The 20,636-nt window shown below is 49.7% G+C and overlaps 1 protein-coding gene, 11 non-coding genes and 1 pseudogene across 12 annotated transcripts; all 13 read left to right on the top strand.

The window, feature by feature from the left end:
- Positions 1–203: 203 nt before the first annotated feature.
- On the top strand, positions 204–322 carry LOC126273732 (5S ribosomal RNA). Its single transcript, XR_007549574.1, has one exon. It is a non-coding gene; the product is annotated as a 5S ribosomal RNA (ribosomal RNA).
- A 1,136-nt stretch (positions 323–1,458) lies between these two features.
- Positions 1,459–1,577, top strand: LOC126274028 (5S ribosomal RNA). Its single transcript, XR_007549858.1, has one exon. It is a non-coding gene; the product is annotated as a 5S ribosomal RNA (ribosomal RNA).
- Positions 1,578–2,713: 1,136 nt separating this feature from the next.
- On the top strand, positions 2,714–2,832 carry LOC126273731 (5S ribosomal RNA). The gene has a single exon (XR_007549573.1). It is a non-coding gene; the product is annotated as a 5S ribosomal RNA (ribosomal RNA).
- Positions 2,833–3,968: 1,136 nt separating this feature from the next.
- On the top strand, positions 3,969–4,087 carry LOC126273730 (5S ribosomal RNA). The gene has a single exon (XR_007549572.1). It is a non-coding gene; the product is annotated as a 5S ribosomal RNA (ribosomal RNA).
- Positions 4,088–5,223: 1,136 nt separating this feature from the next.
- On the top strand, positions 5,224–5,342 carry LOC126274023 (5S ribosomal RNA). The gene has a single exon (XR_007549854.1). It is a non-coding gene; the product is annotated as a 5S ribosomal RNA (ribosomal RNA).
- A 1,146-nt stretch (positions 5,343–6,488) lies between these two features.
- On the top strand, positions 6,489–6,607 carry LOC126275000 (5S ribosomal RNA). The gene has a single exon (XR_007550538.1). It is a non-coding gene; the product is annotated as a 5S ribosomal RNA (ribosomal RNA).
- A 1,136-nt stretch (positions 6,608–7,743) lies between these two features.
- LOC126274547 (5S ribosomal RNA) lies at positions 7,744–7,861 on the top strand (annotated as a pseudogene).
- An 819-nt stretch (positions 7,862–8,680) lies between these two features.
- On the top strand, positions 8,681–9,628 carry LOC126273303 (uncharacterized). The gene has a single exon (XM_049976849.1). The coding sequence runs from the start codon at positions 8,681–8,683 to the stop codon at positions 9,626–9,628; it is 948 nt and encodes a 315-aa protein (XP_049832806.1).
- Positions 9,629–15,439: 5,811 nt separating this feature from the next.
- On the top strand, positions 15,440–15,558 carry LOC126273729 (5S ribosomal RNA). Its single transcript, XR_007549571.1, has one exon. It is a non-coding gene; the product is annotated as a 5S ribosomal RNA (ribosomal RNA).
- Positions 15,559–16,704: 1,146 nt separating this feature from the next.
- On the top strand, positions 16,705–16,823 carry LOC126273728 (5S ribosomal RNA). The gene has a single exon (XR_007549570.1). It is a non-coding gene; the product is annotated as a 5S ribosomal RNA (ribosomal RNA).
- A 1,136-nt stretch (positions 16,824–17,959) lies between these two features.
- On the top strand, positions 17,960–18,078 carry LOC126273915 (5S ribosomal RNA). The gene has a single exon (XR_007549750.1). It is a non-coding gene; the product is annotated as a 5S ribosomal RNA (ribosomal RNA).
- Positions 18,079–19,224: 1,146 nt separating this feature from the next.
- Positions 19,225–19,343, top strand: LOC126273727 (5S ribosomal RNA). The gene has a single exon (XR_007549569.1). It is a non-coding gene; the product is annotated as a 5S ribosomal RNA (ribosomal RNA).
- Positions 19,344–20,489: 1,146 nt separating this feature from the next.
- Positions 20,490–20,608, top strand: LOC126273725 (5S ribosomal RNA). The gene has a single exon (XR_007549567.1). It is a non-coding gene; the product is annotated as a 5S ribosomal RNA (ribosomal RNA).
- The last annotated feature ends 28 nt before the right edge of the window (positions 20,609–20,636 follow it).

The following is a 20,636-nucleotide window of genomic DNA, read 5'->3' as shown; positions in this document are numbered from 1 at the left end:
TACTTTGTCGAACAAACGAATGACAGGCGGTGCAACGAGCAGCTGTGTTGTGCGTCTGACCCACGTGGCGGCGCGCCGCACTGCGCGTCGCCTTCGAGGTGGAAGGACGTGCTTTGCGTCAAATGTGCCACCGAAAACGGCGATTGCGTGTGTTGGGAGGAGAGGCGAAGCCTTCTTCTGCCGTGCGGCTACTGTATAAGGACGCCAACGGCCATACCATGTTGAATACACCGGTTCTCGTCCGATCACCGAAGTTAAGCAACATCGGGCCCGGTTAGTACTTGGATGGGTGACCGCCTGGGAACACCGGGTGCTGTTGGCTCCCTCTCTTCTTTTAAATTTTATGTCACTACACCTGCCAGTCCTCTTTTCATACAAACTCTCAGGTGCGACAAAGATGCTTCCACAAGCATTTTAAACCACTGTATTAAACGTAAGATGTGAAATTACAGCAATGAACTCAGTTTGAACAAGAATGCGCGGAGGAAGAGTGCTAGGAACTCGTTGAAAATAACGAAACACTGCGAATCGACAGATGTGCTCTTAAAATGCGTCAGAGCCTACTGTTTTGTAGGAGCGCTAAATTCCAATTTTGTAGCAGTGCACAACGGCAAATTTGTAAACAAAAATTTACCTTTCGTCGCTACAAGAGATGGATACTTTGCCGAACAGCCTGTGTCTTGTGTGCATGTTTTCGCACCTTTCCACGGCACGGCGCAGCACAGAGCGGCTCTGGTAGCTCCGAACGGCCGCACACGGCGCCTCGGACACGTCGGTTCGGCCCGCGCCCATCTCGCAGATGCTTCTCGTACTTGTGCTGTCATATGGACCACGACCCGAGCGGCAGCGAGCGGCAGTCGGGACAAGTCGGGACGGAAGGGGACAGCCGAGAATGCACCGTGCGAATTACGCAAATATCTGGAAGCGCGACGCGTGTCAGGCAGGTGAGACCGCTTCCCTCTGTCTTCATTTCTTGCTTTCTTGTCACTACCCCTGCCAGCCCTTTTTTCATGCTACCTTTCTCATGTGACATAGATGCTTCCATACTGATTTTAAACTATCGTAAGATACGACATTAAGGAGCTCAATTTGAAAAGAGTGCGCCAAGGAAGACTTCCAAAGAGTCTCTGGAAATAACAAAACAGTGTGAAGTGACAGAAATGTTGTGAAATACGTCAGGGCATATTGTTTTGTAGCAGTGCACAACGGCAAATTTGTAAACAAAAATTTACCTTTCGTCGCTACAAGAGATGGATACTTTGTCGAACAAACGAATGACAGGCGGTGCAACGAGCAGCTGTGTTGTGCGTCTGACCCACGTGGCGGCGCGCCGCACTGCGCGTCGCCTTCGAGGTGGAAGGACGTGCTTTGCGTCAAATGTGCCACCGAAAACGGCGATTGCGTGTGTTGGGAGGAGAGGCGAAGCCTTCTTCTGCCGTGCGGCTACTGTATAAGGACGCCAACGGCCATACCATGTTGAATACACCGGTTCTCGTCCGATCACCGAAGTTAAGCAACATCGGGCCCGGTTAGTACTTGGATGGGTGACCGCCTTGGAACACCGGGTGCTGTTGGCTCCCTCTCTTCTTTTAAATTTTATGTCACTACACCTGCCAGTCCTCTTTTCATACAAACTCTCAGGTGCGACAAAGATGCTTCCACAAGCATTTTAAACCACTGTATTAAACGTAAGATGTGAAATTACAGCAATGAACTCAGTTTGAACAAGAATGCGCGGAGGAAGAGTGCTAGGAACTCGTTGAAAATAACGAAACACTGCGAATCGACAGATGTGCTCTTAAAATGCGTCAGAGCCTACTGTTTTGTAGGAGCGCTAAATTCCAATTTTGTAGCAGTGCACAACGGCAAATTTGTAAACAAAAATTTACCTTTCGTCGCTACAAGAGATGGATACTTTGCCGAACAGCCTGTGTCTTGTGTGCATGTTTTCGCACCTTTCCACGGCACGGCGCAGCACAGAGCGGCTCTGGTAGCTCCGAACGGCCGCACACGGCGCCTCGGACACGTCGGTTCGGCCCGCGCCCATCTCGCAGATGCTTCTCGTACTTGTGCTGTCATATGGACCACGACCCGAGCGGCAGTCGAGCAAAGTCGGGACAAGTCGGGACGGAAGGGGACAGCCGAGAATGCACCGTGCGAATTACGCAAATATCTGGAAGCGCGACGCGTGTCAGGCAGGTGAGACCGCTTCCCTCTGTCTTCATTTCTTGCTTTCTTGTCACTACCCCTGCCAGCCCTTTTTTCATGCTACCTTTCTCATGTGACATAGATGCTTCCATACTGATTTTAAACTATCGTAAGATACGATATTAAGGAGCTCAATTTGAAAAGAGTGCGCCAAGGAAGACTTCCAAAGAGTCTCTGGAAATAACAAAACAGTGTGAAGTGACAGAAATGTTGTGAAATACGTCAGGGCATATTGTTTTGTAGCAGTGCACAACGGCAAATTTGTAAACAAAAATTTACCTTTCGTCGCTACAAGAGATGGATACTTTGTCGAACAAACGAATGACAGGCGGTGCAACGAGCAGCTGTGTTGTGCGTCTGACCCACGTGGCGGCGCGCCGCACTGCGCGTCGCCTTCGAGGTGGAAGGACGTGCTTTGCGTCAAATGTGCCACCGAAAACGGCGATTGCGTGTGTTGGGAGGAGAGGCGAAGCCTTCTTCTGCCGTGCGTCTACTGTATAAGGACGCCAACGGCCATACCATGTTGAATACACCGGTTCTCGTCCGATCACCGAAGTTAAGCAACATCGGGCCCGGTTAGTACTTGGATGGGTGACCGCCTGGGAACACCGGGTGCTGTTGGCTCCCTCTCTTCTTTTAAATTTTATGTCACTACACCTGCCAGTCCTCTTTTCATACAAACTCTCAGGTGCGACAAAGATGCTTCCACAAGCATTTTAAACCACTGTATTAAACGTAAGATGTGAAATTACAGCAATGAACTCAGTTTGAACAAGAATGCGCGGAGGAAGAGTGCTAGGAACTCGTTGAAAATAACGAAACACTGCGAATCGACAGATGTGCTCTTAAAATGCGTCAGAGCCTACTGTTTTGTAGGAGCGCTAAATTCCAATTTTGTAGCAGTGCACAACGGCAAATTTGTAAACAAAAATTTACCTTTCGTCGCTACAAGAGATGGATACTTTGCCGAACAGCCTGTGTCTTGTGTGCATGTTTTCGCACCTTTCCACGGCACGGCGCAGCACAGAGCGGCTCTGGTAGCTCCGAACGGCCGCACACGGCGCCTCGGACACGTCGGTTCGGCCCGCGCCCATCTCGCAGATGCTTCTCGTACTTGTGCTGTCATATGGACCACGACCCGAGCGGCAGTCGAGCAAAGTCGGGACAAGTCGGGACGGAAGGGGACAGCCGAGAATGCACCGTGCGAATTACGCAAATATCTGGAAGCGCGACGCGTGTCAGGCAGGTGAGACCGCTTCCCTCTGTCTTCATTTCTTGCTTTCTTGTCACTACCCCTGCCAGCCCTTTTTTCATGCTACCTTTCTCATGTGACATAGATGCTTCCATACTGATTTTAAACTATCGTAAGATACGATATTAAGGAGCTCAATTTGAAAAGAGTGCGCCAAGGAAGACTTCCAAAGAGTCTCTGGAAATAACAAAACAGTGTGAAGTGACAGAAATGTTGTGAAATACGTCAGGGCATATTGTTTTGTAGCAGTGCACAACGGCAAATTTGTAAACAAAAATTTACCTTTCGTCGCTACAAGAGATGGATACTTTGTCGAACAAACGAATGACAGGCGGTGCAACGAGCAGCTGTGTTGTGCGTCTGACCCACGTGGCGGCGCGCCGCACTGCGCGTCGCCTTCGAGGTGGAAGGACGTGCTTTGCGTCAAATGTGCCACCGAAAACGGCGATTGCGTGTGTTGGGAGGAGAGGCGAAGGCTTCTTCTGCCGTGCGGCTACTGTATAAGGACGCCAACGGCCATACCATGTTGAATACACCGGTTCTCGTCCGATCACCGAAGTTAAGCAACATCGGGCCCGGTTAGTACTTGGATGGGTGACCGCCTGGGAACACCGGGTGCTGTTGGCTCCCTCTCTTCTTTTAAATTTTATGTCACTACACCTGCCAGTCCTCTTTTCATACAAACTCTCAGGTGCGACAAAGATGCTTCCACAAGCATTTTAAACCACTGTATTAAACGTAAGATGTGAAATTACAGCAATGAACTCAGTTTGAACAAGAATGCGCGGAGGAAGAGTGCTAGGAACTCGTTGAAAATAACGAAACACTGCGAATCGACAGATGTGCTCTTAAAATGCGTCAGAGCCTACTGTTTTGTAGGAGCGCTAAATTCCAATTTTGTAGCAGTGCACAACGGCAAATTTGTAAACAAAAATTTACCTTTCGTCGCTACAAGAGATGGATACTTTGCCGAACAGCCTGTGTCTTGTGTGCATGTTTTCGCACCTTTCCACGGCACGGCGCAGCACAGAGCGGCTCTGGTAGCTCCGAACGGCCGCACACGGCGCCTCGGACACGTCGGTTCGGCCCGCGCCCATCTCGCAGATGCTTCTCGTACTTGTGCTGTCATATGGACCACGACCCGAGCGGCAGTCGAGCAAAGTCGGGACAAGTCGGGACGGAAGGGGACAGCCGAGAATGCACCGTGCGAATTACGCAAATATCTGGAAGCGCGACGCGTGTCAGGCAGGTGAGACCGCTTCCCTCTGTCTTCATTTCTTGCTTTCTTGTCACTACCCCTGCCAGCCCTTTTTTCATGCTACCTTTCTCATGTGACATAGATGCTTCCATACTGATTTTAAACTATCGTAAGATACGATATTAAGGAGCTCAATTTGAAAAGAGTGCGCCAAGGAAGACTTCCAAAGAGTCTCTGGAAATAACAAAACAGTGTGAAGTGACAGAAATGTTGTGAAATACGTCAGGGCATATTGTTTTGTAGCAGTGCACAACGGCAAATTTGTAAACAAAAATTTACCTTTCGTCGCTACAAGAGATGGATACTTTGTCGAACAAACGAATGACAGGCGGTGCAACGAGCAGCTGTGTTGTGCGTCTGACCCACGTGGCGGCGCGCCGCACTGCGCGTCGCCTTCGAGGTGGAAGGACGTGCTTTGCGTCAAATGTGCCACCGAAAACGGCGATTGCGTGTGTTGGGAGGAGAGGCGAAGCCTTCTTCTGCCGTGCGTCTACTGTATAAGGACGCCAACGGCCATACCATGTTGAATACACCGGTTCTCGTCCGATCACCGAAGTTAAGCAACTTCGGGCCCGGTTAGTACTTGGATGGGTGACCGCCTGGGAACACCGGGTGCTGTTGGCTCCCTCTCTTCTTTTAAATTTTATGTCACTACACCTGCCAGTCCTCTTTTCATACAAACTCTCAGGTGCGACAAAGATGCTTCCACAAGCATTTTAAACCACTGTATTAAACGTAAGATGTGAAATTACAGCAATGAACTCAGTTTGAACAAGAATGCGCGGAGGAAGAGTGCTAGGAACTCGTTGAAAATAACGAAACACTGCGAATCGACAGATGTGCTCTTAAAATGCGTCAGAGCCTACTGTTTTGTAGGAGCGCTAAATTCCAATTTTGTAGCAGTGCACAACGGCAAATTTGTAAACAAAAATTTACCTTTCGTCGCTACAAGAGATGGATACTTTGCCGAACAGCCTGTGTCTTGTGTGCATGTTTTCGCACCTTTCCACGGCACGGCGCAGCACAGAGCGGCTCTGGTAGCTCCGAACGGCCGCACACGGCGCCTCGGACACGTCGGTTCGGCCCGCGCCCATCTCGCAGATGCTTCTCGTACTTGTGCTGTCATATGGACCACGACCCGAGCGGCAGCGAGCGGCAGTCGAGCAAAGTCGGGACAAGTCGGGACGGAAGGGGACAGCCGAGAATGCACCGTGCGAATTACGCAAATATCTGGAAGCGCGACGCGTGTCAGGCAGGTGAGACCGCTTCCCTCTGTCTTCATTTCTTGCTTTCTTGTCACTACCCCTGCCAGCCCTTTTTTCATGCTACCTTTCTCATGTGACATAGATGCTTCCATACTGATTTTAAACTATCGTAAGATACGATATTAAGGAGCTCAATTTGAAAAGAGTGCGCCAAGGAAGACTTCCAAAGAGTCTCTGGAAATAACAAAACAGTGTGAAGTGACAGAAATGTTGTGAAATACGTCAGGGCATATTGTTTTGTAGCAGTGCACAACGGCAAATTTGTAAACAAAAATTTACCTTTCGTCGCTACAAGAGATGGATACTTTGTCGAACAAACGAATGACAGGCGGTGCAACGAGCAGCTGTGTTGTGCGTCTGACCCACGTGGCGGCGCGCCGCACTGCGCGTCGCCTTCGAGGTGGAAGGACGTGCTTTGCGTCAAATGTGCCACCGAAAACGGCGATTGCGTGTGTTGGGAGGAGAGGCGAAGGCTTCTTCTGCCGTGCGGCTACTGTATAAGGACGCCAACGGCCATACCATGTTGAATACACCGGTTCTCGTCCGATCACCGAAGTTAAGCAACATCGGGCCTGGTTAGTACTTGGATGGGTGACCGCCTGGGAACACCGGGTGCTGTTGGCTCCCTCTCTTCTTTTAAATTTTATGTCACTACACCTGCCAGTCCTCTTTTCATACAAACTCTCAGGTGCGACAAAGATGCTTCCACAAGCATTTTAAACCACTGTATTAAACGTAAGATGTGAAATTACAGCAATGAACTCAGTTTGAACAAGAATGCGCGGAGGAAGAGTGCTAGGAACTCGTTGAAAATAACGAAACACTGCGAATCGACAGATGTGCTCTTAAAATGCGTCAGAGCCTACTGTTTTGTAGGAGCGCTAAATTCCAATTTTGTAGCAGTGCACAACGGCAAATTTGTAAACAAAAATTTACCTTTCGTCGCTACAAGAGATGGATACTTTGCCGAACAGCCTGTGTCTTGTGTGCATGTTTTCGCACCTTTCCACGGCACGGCGCAGCACAGAGCGGCTCTGGTAGCTCCGAACGGCCGCACACGGCGCCTCGGACACGTCGGTTCGGCCCGCGCCCATCTCGCAGATGCTTCTCGTACTTGTGCTGTCATATGGACCACGACCCGAGCGGCAGCGAGCGGCAGTCGGGACAAGTCGGGACGGAAGGGGACAGCCGAGAATGCACCGTGCGAATTACGCAAATATCTGGAAGCGCGACGCGTGTCAGGCAGGTGAGACCGCTTCCCTCTGTCTTCATTTCTTGCTTTCTTGTCACTACCCCTGCCAGCCCTTTTTTCATGCTACCTTTCTCATGTGACATAGATGCTTCCATACTGATTTTAAACTATCGTAAGATACGATATTAAGGAGCTCAATTTGAAAAGAGTGCGCCAAGGAAGACTTCCAAAGAGTCTCTGGAAATAACAAAACAGTGTGAAGTGACAGAAATGTTGTGAAATACGTCAGGGCATATTGTTTTGTAGCAGTGCACAACGGCAAATTTGTAAACAAAAATTTACCTTTCGTCGCTACAAGAGATGGATACTTTGTCGAACAAACGAATGACAGGCGGTGCAACGAGCAGCTGTGTTGTGCGTCTGACCCACGTGGCGGCGCGCCGCACTGCGCGTCGCCTTCGAGGTGGAAGGACGTGCTTTGCGTCAAATGTGCCACCGAAAACGGCGATTGCGTGTGTTGGGAGGAGAGGCGAAGCCTTCTTCTGCCGTGCGGCTACTGTATAAGGACGCCAACGGCCATACCATGTTGAATACACCGGTTCTCGTCCGATCACCGAAGTTAAGCAACATCGGGCCCGGTTAGTACTTGGCTGTCTGCCCGCCTGGCAACACCTCGGTGCCGAGCGAGCAGTACTTCCGCGTGCGACTTGGCCGGCGGCGCCTCGCGTGTCGTCTGCTCTTCTCTGCCTTGCGGCTGTATATTTCATCACAGACTGTAAGTTATGGCAACGATTTACGATGACAGTGAAGAACGCCAAAATAACATTCAATGTGAGTTCGATCGTTCTGTAGACAAGCCCTCGGCCTTTGAAATCCACCGTTGGATTCTAGAAGATCTGTTGTTAACGCACGATGACGTTCTCGGTATCCAATTCGATACTTTTCTTAACTCTGTGTTCTTGAAGTTGAAAAATTCCGAAATGTGTGATCATGTTGTGTCTGTCAATGACGGTGTCCGAAAATTTCGTCACCTTGACGGTCGCGTAAGCAATGTTAATGTGTCGCATGCTGGCTTTGGCATTAGGCAAATTCGTGTGTTTAACCTACCATTTGAAATTCGAAATGACACAATTGCTCGTTATTTGCGGCCGTATGGCACTGTTTTGTCTGTAGTGAAGGAAAAGTGGTCCTCCGCGTACTTGTTTCAAGTAGAAAACGGAGTGAGAAGTGTGAAAATGGTTGTTAGACAGCACATTCCTTCGTTTGTTTTGGTTAACGGCCACCGCGCGTTCGTTACTTATAGTGGACAGCCACAAACATGTTCTTTTTGTGGTGGCGTTGGCCATTATAGACAGGATTGTCCTAAACGGAAACGGCCTGCCCAGCTGCCCACTGTAGGTAATTTCAATGATGCCAGCTTTGCTTCTGTGGCCGCCACGGGTTTGGGTACCGCCCCCCCCGCGCCCGCGCGCCGTGTAGCTGACGCTAACTTTGCTGCCACCGCGATGGCTATGGATGTGTCCACTACCGATAGTGACTCTGCTTCTGTGTCTGCTGTGTTAGATTCAATGTCTCCGGCTCCGGCTGACGGGACAACTATCGAAAATCTGGTAGTAACGAATGTTTCACAAGAGACAGTGTCCGAACCCGTGCAGCAGTCGGCGCGTGATTTAGTGTCGGAACCTGTTTCGCTGTCAGTGACAGTACCGGAACAGTCCGGTTCTTTGATTGCCCCTGTTACTGTGCCTGCCGGTTCTCCTAATTCCGCTGCTGCTGTGGAATCACAGGCATTTTTTGTAGCACCGAAACCGAGACGGGACGAACGTTCGTCTCGTAGTTCAAGTCGGCAACGTGCGCGTAGTGTTGGTCGGTCGCCTCCCTCTGATAGGGGTCTTCCGCGACCCGATCGCAGTCCGTCTCCGGTTGGGCGTTCCCCCGACGCCTCCCGACCGACACGACCCGGTCGGCAGGCTTCCCAACAGCGTGCTTCACGACGGGACCTTGCCGACGAGCGGCGTTCGTCTCAGGCTCCTGGCTCTGGGCGTCAGCCCGTGGACCAACAACAACAACGGCGCGCCTCTCCTCGCCGTCAGCTGCCTGCCGAAATCAATGTTGCGGATCAAAAACGTGACGTTGCTGTTCGGCACTTAAGGACTGTTTTAAGCCAGCCGGGCGCAGGCGACGACTCCGGGCAACCGACCGACACTGTTTCACCTGTGTTGACACCGCAATTGCCGACCAAACGTAAGGCGGAAGACACACACCAACGTCGCATTTGTCCTTCTGCTACTGAACGTGCGCCGGCTTCTTCTCCTGATGTCGAGATGTCTGTCGTTGGTCCCATGTCGGTGGACTCTAGTGGAACGGATTCTGGGACCGCGCCACCCCCACACCCCCCTCCCGCCGCCCCCCAGGACTGGGCGGCGGACGTGGAGGCCAGTGACGCGACTTAGTGTGTGCAGGTGTTGTTTCCTCCTCTCGCGCACATTTGCATGATCTATGTTTTTTTTTAGCTATTTTATTGCTGCTTCTGCGGTGCCCTCGTTTGGTTTTTTGTTGGTCGTTTTCGCGTGGTCAGCTCCGTTTGCCTTTATTCACCGACCGCCGCAAGATCCTCCGTCGTTATTCGGCGTCGATGTTCTATCTGTTTTAAATGACGGGTTATGGGAGCCGTGCTCTGTTTTCAATGGGGGACGGCCTATCATAGTCGTCTTTTTTAGTGCATTGCGCCGATTGGATGCTATGGATCCGGCTGACGGGATTTCAACTCGTCTCTCTGGTGTATTTTATCCTTTTGTGGTGGTTGTCTTTTGCCGATCATTGCTGTTTTTCTCCACATGCAAGGTTTTTATCAATTGTGCTCTTTTTTTTAATTATGTATGGATATTGAGCATTGTTCGTGGAACATTTTAACTGTTAATGTAAACAAATTGAGTGCCCAGTATAAGTTATCGGCTTTGCACACTTTTTTATGTGATTCTCACTGTCATGTCGCGTTATTACAGGAAGTTACGCGTACGGCTCTTTTGTATTTTATTGATTCCTCTGCTTTTACCGTTATTGATAATATCATGTCGGATGAACAGACTGGTACTGCCATTTTAGTCCGTCCGGGTTTTGATGTCAGTGACGTTGAAATATTGCCCAATGGTCGCGCAATCGCCTGTGTTATTAATGGTGTCACTTTTGTTAATGTCTATGCCCATGCCGGTGATAAACCAGCGCGGAATCAGTTTTACAGCCAGGATCTCTGTCAATTGCTCCATCGCAATACTAATGAATTAGTGCTTGGTGGCGATTTTAACGCCGTTATTGATGGTAGGGATCAGGAGCCGCGCCCTAATTGGTGTCAAGAGTTGCGCACTTTGGTTGACACTTTTCGCTTGCGGGACACGTGGCGTGTGCTCAACCCGGATAAAACACATTTCACCCACTTTTATGCCACCGGTCATAGTCGCTTGGACAGAATTTATGTGTCGTTGCCGCTTGCCGCCCATGTCACAAGGGCGGAAGTATTGCCGGTTATTTTTTCTGTCCATTGTGGATTTTTGTGCCAACTTGTCTTACCGCGTGCGCGACCTCCTCGGCGTCCAAATATCTGGAAGCTTAATTGCAGTCTTTTAGATGATGACGCTCTTGCGTCCCAATTTACTGCTTTGTGGCGCAAGCTCTTGCGTGACAAGGGCGACGATGGCAGTACCATCAGGTGGTGGGTGGAGGTAGCGAAGCCGGCCATCAGGCGCTTTTTAATCAATTTTAGTCGCGATGCGGCGCATTGGCGCCGGTCGACGGCGAGATTTTACCAGTCCTGTTTAAAAGATCTAGTTCAGCGGGTCACTACGTCTCCACAGTTGCTTCCGGTTTTTAATCAGTTTAAAGCTCACCTTCTAGACGATCTTCGCCGGAAGGGGTTTGGGACAGACGCGCGTAGCCAACCTGTAGGTGCCGTTGAGGGGGAGCCGCTCTCTCTCTACCACCTGAACAGGGAGCGGAGGCGGCGGGAGAGGTTGGTTATTCGTAGGTGGCTCAAACAGGATGGGACGACGACTTCCGACTGGGTGGATATTGAGCGGGAGGTCCATGATCACTTTGCTGCGCTCTTTCACCCAGTAGACGCCGACCCCGGGGCGCTCCGCGATTTTTTGCAGGGGGTCCCACATGTTTTAACGCGACAAGACAGGGCCCATCTTAATGCGACTTTTACTTCTGAGGATCTCTCTGCGGCGGTGAAAAGTAGTCCTAGGGGCAAATCCCCTGGTATGGACGGAATCCCCGCGGAATTTTATTTAAAATTTTTCCCTCTTTTAAGCGATGTTTTAACTGTGATCATGAACGAAATCCATAACGGTGTTGACATCCCGGCGGAGTTTGCGGAAGGGCGTGTTGCACTTCTCCCTAAATCAACCGCGACGCCGCGTATAGACAGTGTTCGCCCTATAACCCTCTTGAACGCTGATTATAAGATTATGGCGCGGTGTGTTACGCACAGGATGCAGGTCGTTCTGCCCAAGGTCATCAGTGAATATCAAACTTGTGCTGTGGCCGACAGGAACATTTTCGATGCCGTCCTGGCTTATCGCGACTGCATCGGATATGTAAAGGGTCACAGGCTCCGAGCGGCTGCGATCTTGCTAGTAGACTTTAAAAACGCCTTTGATCGGATCAGCCACTCCTATCTGCGGCGAGTGATGATCGGCCTGGGTTTTGGGTCCAAAGTAACGAAGATGGTGTACAATATCTTGCGTAATGCCACTTCTCGGGTGGTCATCAACGGTATTCCTGGTAGCGTCATCCCCATTGGTCGTTCTGTCCGACAGGGGTGTCCTCTGTCTATGGCGCTTTTCGCCTTGGCGTTGGACCCACTCCTACGTTGTATAGCCCGGGAGTGCCGGGGTATTCGGCTTGGCGACGTTCAGCTGGTATGTCGGGCGTATGCTGATGACCTGGGGGTCTTCATTGATCATCCAGAGGATCTTGATCGCTTGCGTGGTGTTTTGGACCGTTTTGAGAGGGCGACGGGGGCTATCGTCAACCCTCGTAAGACTGTCTTGCTTCCCCTTACACCTCGATTACGCACTGTCAGCGGCGATTGGTTTTGTGTGAAGCAACAGCACACGGTGCTCGGTGTCATTCTAACTGACAACACACAGCGTATGGAAGCCCTTAATTGGCGTTCCACATTATACAAGATCCGAGCTGTTGCTAAACTCTACGCCTCTCGCAACCTGGCGCTTCGTCAGAAGGTGGCTCTCATTAACACGAATATCTTCGCCAAAGCGTGGTATCTGGCACAAGTTCTCCCAGTGCCAAAAGAATTGGAAAGGGCCATCCAACAAGCAGTTTATTGGCTGCTATGGAAGGGCGATATTTTTAAGGTCTCCTTGGCGACGTGTACTTTAAGCTTGCAGGAAGGGGGGCTAGGTTTGGTTGACTTCCGATCTAAGTGTGCGGCGCTCCTTGTGAAACGGACCACAGTGGTGATTGACAAGGGGCCGCACAGTCCGACAGCTGCCTTGTTTCGTCATTACCGCCCACCATCAGTAGTAGCCCCTGTTTCAATCAGTCACATTCCGTATGTGTTGAATTTCGTGCGCCGCTATTATGTTTACAATAGTTATCTTGTGTTTGGTGACGTCTGTACATGTAGTGTTACTGAGATAATTCGAGCTCTTAGAGGGACGCCGATTAGGAACAAATGGGAATATCGGTTGCCACAGCATGATTGGCAGCTGGTGTGGAAGAACCTTGCTACCGCCGCCGTCCCTGCCGCCGTTCATGCTACTTGGTATAAAGTGGTCAACCGGACTATCCCGACAAATGCCAATCTTTGTTCTATTGATTTGATTTCTTCGGGAGAGTGTGAATTGTGTGCAGAGGAGGACACTATCGAACATCGTTTTGTGTGTGACAAATTTCGTGTGGTCTGGGACATTGCCTGTGACATGGTTCGTCTGATTAACAGGGTGGACAGGCGGCACGTGACAGCCATGGACGCCATAGTGCCTCAGTGCGCGGCTTACCCGGCCACCAAAAGGAATGCGACGTTATGGATTCTTGGACATACAGTTTACTGTATCTTTACCCTGAAAGTGACTGATGCCGTCGATTTTCTATCCTATTTGTGGACGGAACACCGTCAGGACCTTGCTCGTGCGGCTTATACTCAGACTTTTGCCAATTTTTTGCGTGTGGCCTTGGACCATGCCTATGCTAAATTGTTGATATCTACATAGGACTGCCTACCAATTTTGACTTTTATCGCGTTATCCTCCAGTGGTAATGCCGGTGCTATGAATTATGTTGCTTCGACGGGACTTTGCTTACAACGGAACTTTCTTTCTACGAATGATGGAACTAAATTTGAATGCCAGTGTGTGTTATATGGAACGAACATTATCGACAACGTATCCTGTTCTCGGGTTATGTGGATGTTTTATTAGTAGGAGTTAACTTGTGCTTTATTTATCTGTTTTTCTTTGTTCTGAGGACATTTTTTTTTTTTTTTCATTTTTTCTCCCAAGATGACTGAGGAGACAGTGTCGAGAAGGACATTTTCCTTACTTTTACGTGTGCATGTACGTTGGATTCCTTATACTTTCTGTGGGTGGACGTTTTTTCAGTTTGTGATTCTTCTCGCCGTCATATCCGAAGAATATTGGCGGAGACGGTTTGATTAGATTTATTTTTTTTCTTTCTTAGTGTAATATACATTTTCGGCAAATACTGCGTTCTGGTGGCCATGGAAGTTGGCGACCACTTTCCGCCGTCGTTCAAGCGAGCGTTTACGGTGTGGAGACATTTTTATTTTCCGTTTTGAAGTAAAATTTGAGTGATTTTAACGTTTTTGTTCTCAAGTTTTTTGGAGAAACCATTTTCTTTTCATTCGTATACAAGACGCAATACCGCATCATGGTCCATGCACGCCTCGCCGAAGAAGGCATTACTAGCCGATGCGCACCCTTATAGATAGCATTTGAAGCTCGCCAATCAGAAGGCATTTCATGGAGAGTGTAAAGGCCGGGCTATAAGGGGAGTTGGGAGGCCCGTATGTAACTCAAAAAAAAAAGAAAAAAAAAAAAAAAAAAAAAAAAAAAGAGAAAAAAAAGGTGCTGTTGGCTCCCTCTCTTCTTTTAAATTTTATGTCACTACACCTGCCAGTCCTCTTTTCATACAAACTCTCAGGTGCGACAAAGATGCTTCCACAAGCATTTTAAACCACTGTATTAAATGTAAGATGTGAAATTACAGCAATGAACTCAGTTTGAACAAGAATGCGCGGAGGAAGAGTGCTAGGAACTCGTTGAAAATAACGAAACACTGCGAATCGACAGATGTGCTCTTAAAATGCGTCAGAGCCTACTGTTTTGTAGGAGCGCTAAATTCCAATTTTGTAGCAGTGCACAACGGCAAATTTGTAAACAAAAATTTACCTTTCGTCGCTACAAGAGATGGATACTTTGCCGAACAGCCTGTGTCTTGTGTGCATGTTTTCGCACCTTTCCACGGCACGGCGCAGCACAGAGCGGCTCTGGTAGCTCCGAACGGCCGCACACGGCGCCTCGGACACGTCGGTTCGGCCCGCGCCCATCTCGCAGATGCTTCTCGTACTTGTGCTGTCATATGGACCACGACCCGAGCGGCAGCGAGCGGCAGTCGAGCAAAGTCGGGACAAGTCGGGACGGAAGGGGACAGCCGAGAATGCACCGTGCGAATTACGCAAATATCTGGAAGCGCGACGCGTGTCAGGCAGGTGAGACCGCTTCCCTCTGTCTTCATTTCTTGCTTTCTTGTCACTACCCCTGCCAGCCCTTTTTTCATGCTACCTTTCTCATGTGACATAGATGCTTCCATACTGATTTTAAACTATCGTAAGATACGATATTAAGGAGCTCAATTTGAAAAGAGTGCGCCAAGGAAGACTTCCAAAGAGTCTCTGGAAATAACAAAACAGTGTGAAGTGACAGAAATGTTGTGAAATACGTCAGGGCATATTGTTTTGTAGCAGTGCACAACGGCAAATTTGTAAACAAAAATTTACCTTTCGTCGCTACAAGAGATGGATACTTTGTCGAACAAACGAATGACAGGCGGTGCAACGAGCAGCTGTGTTGTGCGTCTGACCCACGTGGCGGCGCGCCGCACTGCGCGTCGCCTTCGAGGTGGAAGGACGTGCTTTGCGTCAAATGTGCCACCGAAAACGGCGATTGCGTGTGTTGGGAGGAGAGGCGAAGCCTTCTTCTGCCGTGCGGCTACTGTATAAGGACGCCAACGGCCATACCATGTTGAATACACCGGTTCTCGTCCGATCACCGAAGTTAAGCAACATCGGGCCCGGTTAGTACTTGGATGGGTGACCGCCTGGGAACACCGGGTGCTGTTGGCTCCCTCTCTTCTTTTAAATTTTATGTCACTACACCTGCCAGTCCTCTTTTCATACAAACTCTCAGGTGCGACAAAGATGCTTCCACAAGCATTTTAAACCACTGTATTAAACGTAAGATGTGAAATTACAGCAATGAACTCAGTTTGAACAAGAATGCGCGGAGGAAGAGTGCTAGGAACTCGTTGAAAATAACGAAACACTGCGAATCGACAGATGTGCTCTTAAAATGCGTCAGAGCCTACTGTTTTGTAGGAGCGCTAAATTCCAATTTTGTAGCAGTGCACAACGGCAAATTTGTAAACAAAAATTTACCTTTCGTCGCTACAAGAGATGGATACTTTGCCGAACAGCCTGTGTCTTGTGTGCATGTTTTCGCACCTTTCCACGGCACGGCGCAGCACAGAGCGGCTCTGGTAGCTCCGAACGGCCGCACACGGCGCCTCGGACACGTCGGTTCGGCCCGCGCCCATCTCGCAGATGCTTCTCGTACTTGTGCTGTCATATGGACCACGACCCGAGCGGCAGCGAGCGGCAGTCGAGCAAAGTCGGGACAAGTCGGGACGGAAGGGGACAGCCGAGAATGCACCGTGCGAATTACGCAAATATCTGGAAGCGCGACGCGTGTCAGGCAGGTGAGACCGCTTCCCTCTGTCTTCATTTCTTGCTTTCTTGTCACTACCCCTGCCAGCCCTTTTTTCATGCTACCTTTCTCATGTGACATAGATGCTTCCATACTGATTTTAAACTATCGTAAGATACGATATTAAGGAGCTCAATTTGAAAAGAGTGCGCCAAGGAAGACTTCCAAAGAGTCTCTGGAAATAACAAAACAGTGTGAAGTGACAGAAATGTTGTGAAATACGTCAGGGCATATTGTTTTGTAGCAGTGCACAACGGCAAATTTGTAAACAAAAATTTACCTTTCGTCGCTACAAGAGATGGATACTTTGTCGAACAAACGAATGACAGGCGGTGCAACGAGCAGCTGTGTTGTGCGTCTGACCCACGTGGCGGCGCGCCGCACTGCGCGTCGCCTTCGAGGTGGAAGGACGTGCTTTGCGTCAAATGTGCCACCGAAAACGGCGATTGCGTGTGTTGGGAGGAGAGGCGAAGCCTTCTTCTGCCGTGCGGCTACTGTATAAGGACGCCAACGGCCATACCATGTTGAATACACCGGTTCTCGTCCGATCACCGAAGTTAAGCAACATCGGGCCCGGTTAGTACTTGGATGGGTGACCGCCTGGGAACACCGGGTGCTGTTGGCTCCCTCTCTTCTTTTAAATTTTATGTCACTACACCTGCCAGTCCTCTTTTCATACAAACTCTCAGGTGCGACAAAGATGCTTCCACAAGCATTTTAAACCACTGTATTAAACGTAAGATGTGAAATTACAGCAATGAACTCAGTTTGAACAAGAATGCGCGGAGGAAGAGTGCTAGGAACTCGTTGAAAATAACGAAACACTGCGAATCGACAGATGTGCTCTTAAAATGCGTCAGAGCCTACTGTTTTGTAGGAGCGCTAAATTCCAATTTTGTAGCAGTGCACAACGGCAAATTTGTAAACAAAAATTTACCTTTCGTCGCTACAAGAGATGGATACTTTGCCGAACAGCCTGTGTCTTGTGTGCATGTTTTCGCACCTTTCCACGGCACGGCGCAGCACAGAGCGGCTCTGGTAGCTCCGAACGGCCGCACACGGCGCCTCGGACACGTCGGTTCGGCCCGCGCCCATCTCGCAGATGCTTCTCGTACTTGTGCTGTCATATGGACCACGACCCGAGCGGCAGCGAGCGGCAGTCGGGACAAGTCGGGACGGAAGGGGACAGCCGAGAATGCACCGTGCGAATTACGCAAATATCTGGAAGCGCGACGCGTGTCAGGCAGGTGAGACCGCTTCCCTCTGTCTTCATTTCTTGCTTTCTTGTCACTACCCCTGCCAGCCCTTTTTTCATGCTACCTTTCTCATGTGACATAGATGCTTCCATACTGATTTTAAACTATCGTAAGATACGATATTAAGGAGCTCAATTTGAAAAGAGTGCGCCAAGGAAGACTTCCAAAGAGTCTCTGGAAATAACAAAACAGTGTGAAGTGACAGAAATGTTGTGAAATACGTCAGGGCATATTGTTTTGTAGCAGTGCACAACGGCAAATTTGTAAACAAAAATTTACCTTTCGTCGCTACAAGAGATGGATACTTTGTCGAACAAACGAATGACAGGCGGTGCAACGAGCAGCTGTGTTGTGCGTCTGACCCACGTGGCGGCGCGCCGCACTGCGCGTCGCCTTCGAGGTGGAAGGACGTGCTTTGCGTCAAATGTGCCACCGAAAACGGCGATTGCGTGTGTTGGGAGGAGAGGCGAAGCCTTCTTCTGCCGTGCGGCTACTGTATAAGGACGCCAACGGCCATACCATGTTGAATACACCGGTTCTCGTCCGATCACCGAAGTTAAGCAACATTGGGCCCGGTTAGTACTTGGATGGGTGACCGCCTTGGAACACCGGGTGCTGTTGGCTCCCTCTCTTCTTTTAAATTTTATGTCACTACACCTGCCAGTCCTCTTTTCATACAAACTCTCAGGTGCGACAAAGATGCTTCCACAAGCATTTTAAACCACTGTATTAAACGTAAGATGTGAAATTACAGCAATGAACTCAGTTTGAACAAGAATGCGCGGAGGAAGAGTGCTAGGAACTCGTTGAAAATAACGAAACACTGCGAATCGACAGATGTGCTCTTAAAATGCGTCAGAGCCTACTGTTTTGTAGGAGCGCTAAATTCCAATTTTGTAGCAGTGCACAACGGCAAATTTGTAAACAAAAATTTACCTTTCGTCGCTACAAGAGATGGATACTTTGCCGAACAGCCTGTGTCTTGTGTGCATGTTTTCGCACCTTTCCACGGCACGGCGCAGCACAGAGCGGCTCTGGTAGCTCCGAACGGCCGCACACGGCGCCTCGGACACGTCGGTTCGGCCCGCGCCCATCTCGCAGATGCTTCTCGTACTTGTGCTGTCATATGGACCACGACCCGAGCGGCAGCGAGCGGCAGTCGAGCAAAGTCGGGACAAGTCGGGACGGAAGGGGACAGCCGAGAATGCACCGTGCGAATTACGCAAATATCTGGAAGCGCGACGCGTGTCAGGCAGGTGAGACCGCTTCCCTCTGTCTTCATTTCTTGCTTTCTTGTCACTACCCCTGCCAGCCCTTTTTTCATGCTACCTTTCTCATGTGACATAGATGCTTCCATACTGATTTTAAACTATCGTAAGATACGATATTAAGGAGCTCAATTTGAAAAGAGTGCGCCAAGGAAGACTTCCAAAGAGTCTCTGGAAATAACAAAACAGTGTGAAGTGACAGAAATGTTGTGAAATACGTCAGGGCATATTGTTTTGTAGCAGTGCACAACGGCAAATTTGTAAACAAAAATTTACCTTTCGTCGCTACAAGAGATGGATACTTTGTCGAACAAACGAATGACAGGCGGTGCAACGAGCAGCTGTGTTGTGCGTCTGACCCACGTGGCGGCGCGCCGCACTGCGCGTCGCCTTCGAGGTGGAAGGACGTGCTTTGCGTCAAATGTGCCACCGAAAACGGCGATTGCGTGTGTTGGGAGGAGAGGCGAAGCCTTCTTCTGCCGTGCGGCTACTGTATAAGGACGCCAACGGCCATACCATGTTGAATACACCGGTTCTCGTCCGATCACCGAAGTTAAGCAACATCGGGCCCGGTTAGTACTTGGATGGGTGACCGCCTGGGAACACCGGGTGCTGTTGGCTCCCTCTCTTCTTTTAAATTTTATGTCACTACACCTGCCAGTCCTCTTTTCATACAAACTCTCAGGTGCGACAAAGATGCTTCCACAAGCATTTTAAACCACTGTATTAAACGTAAGATGTGAAATTACAGCAATGAACTCAGTTTGAACAAGAATGCGCGGAGGAAGAGTGCTAGGAACTCGTTGAAAATAACGAAACACTGCGAATCGACAGATGTGCTCTTAAAATGCGTCAGAGCCTACTGTTTTGTAGGAGCGCTAAATTCCAATTTTGTAGCAGTGCACAACGGCAAATTTGTAAACAAAAATTTACCTTTCGTCGCTACAAGAGATGGATACTTTGCCGAACAGCCTGTGTCTTGTGTGCATGTTTTCGCACCTTTCCACGGCACGGCGCAGCACAGAGCGGCTCTGGTAGCTCCGAACGGCCGCACACGGCGCCTCGGACACGTCGGTTCGGCCCGCGCCCATCTCGCAGATGCTTCTCGTACTTGTGCTGTCATATGGACCACGACCCGAGCGGCAGCGAGCGGCAGTCGAGCAAAGTCGGGACAAGTCGGGACGGAAGGGGACAGCCGAGAATGCACCGTGCGAATTACGCAAATATCTGGAAGCGCGACGCGTGTCAGGCAGGTGAGACCGCTTCCCTCTGTCTTCATTTCTTGCTTTCTTGTCACTACCCCTGCCAGCCCTTTTTTCATGCTACCTTTCTCATGTGACATAGATGCTTCCATACTGATTTTAAACTATCGTAAGATACGATATTAAGGAGCTCAATTTGAAAAGAGTGCGCCAAGGAAGACTTCCAAAGAGTCTCTGGAAATAACAAAACAGTGTGAAGTGACAGAAATGTTGTGAAATACGTCAGGGCATATTGTTTTGTAGCAGTGCACAACGGCAAATTTGTAAACAAAAATTTACCTTTCGTCGCTACAAGAGATGGATACTTTGTCGAACAAACGAATGACAGGCGGTGCAACGAGCAGCTGTGTTGTGCGTCTGACCCACGTGGCGGCGCGCCGCACTGCGCGTCGCCTTCGAGGTGGAAGGACGTGCTTTGCGTCAAATGTGCCACCGAAAACGGCGATTGCGTGTGTTGGGAGGAGAGGCGAAGCCTTCTTCTGCCGTGCGGCTACTGTATAAGGACGCCAACGGCCATACCATGTTGAATACACCGGTTCTCGTCCGATCACCGAAGTTAAGCAACATCGGGCCCGGTTAGTACTTGGATGGGTGACCGCCTGGGAACACCGGGTGCTGTTGGCTCCCTCTCTTCTTTTAAATTTTATGTCAC

Source organism: Schistocerca gregaria, chromosome 5 (genome assembly GCF_023897955.1).
Source record: "Schistocerca gregaria isolate iqSchGreg1 chromosome 5, iqSchGreg1.2, whole genome shotgun sequence".
In the NCBI taxonomy this organism is placed as follows: Eukaryota; Metazoa; Arthropoda; class Insecta; order Orthoptera; family Acrididae; genus Schistocerca; species Schistocerca gregaria.
The sequence above is the reverse complement of the archived record's forward strand: the minus strand, read 5'-3'. Positions and strand labels throughout refer to the sequence as shown.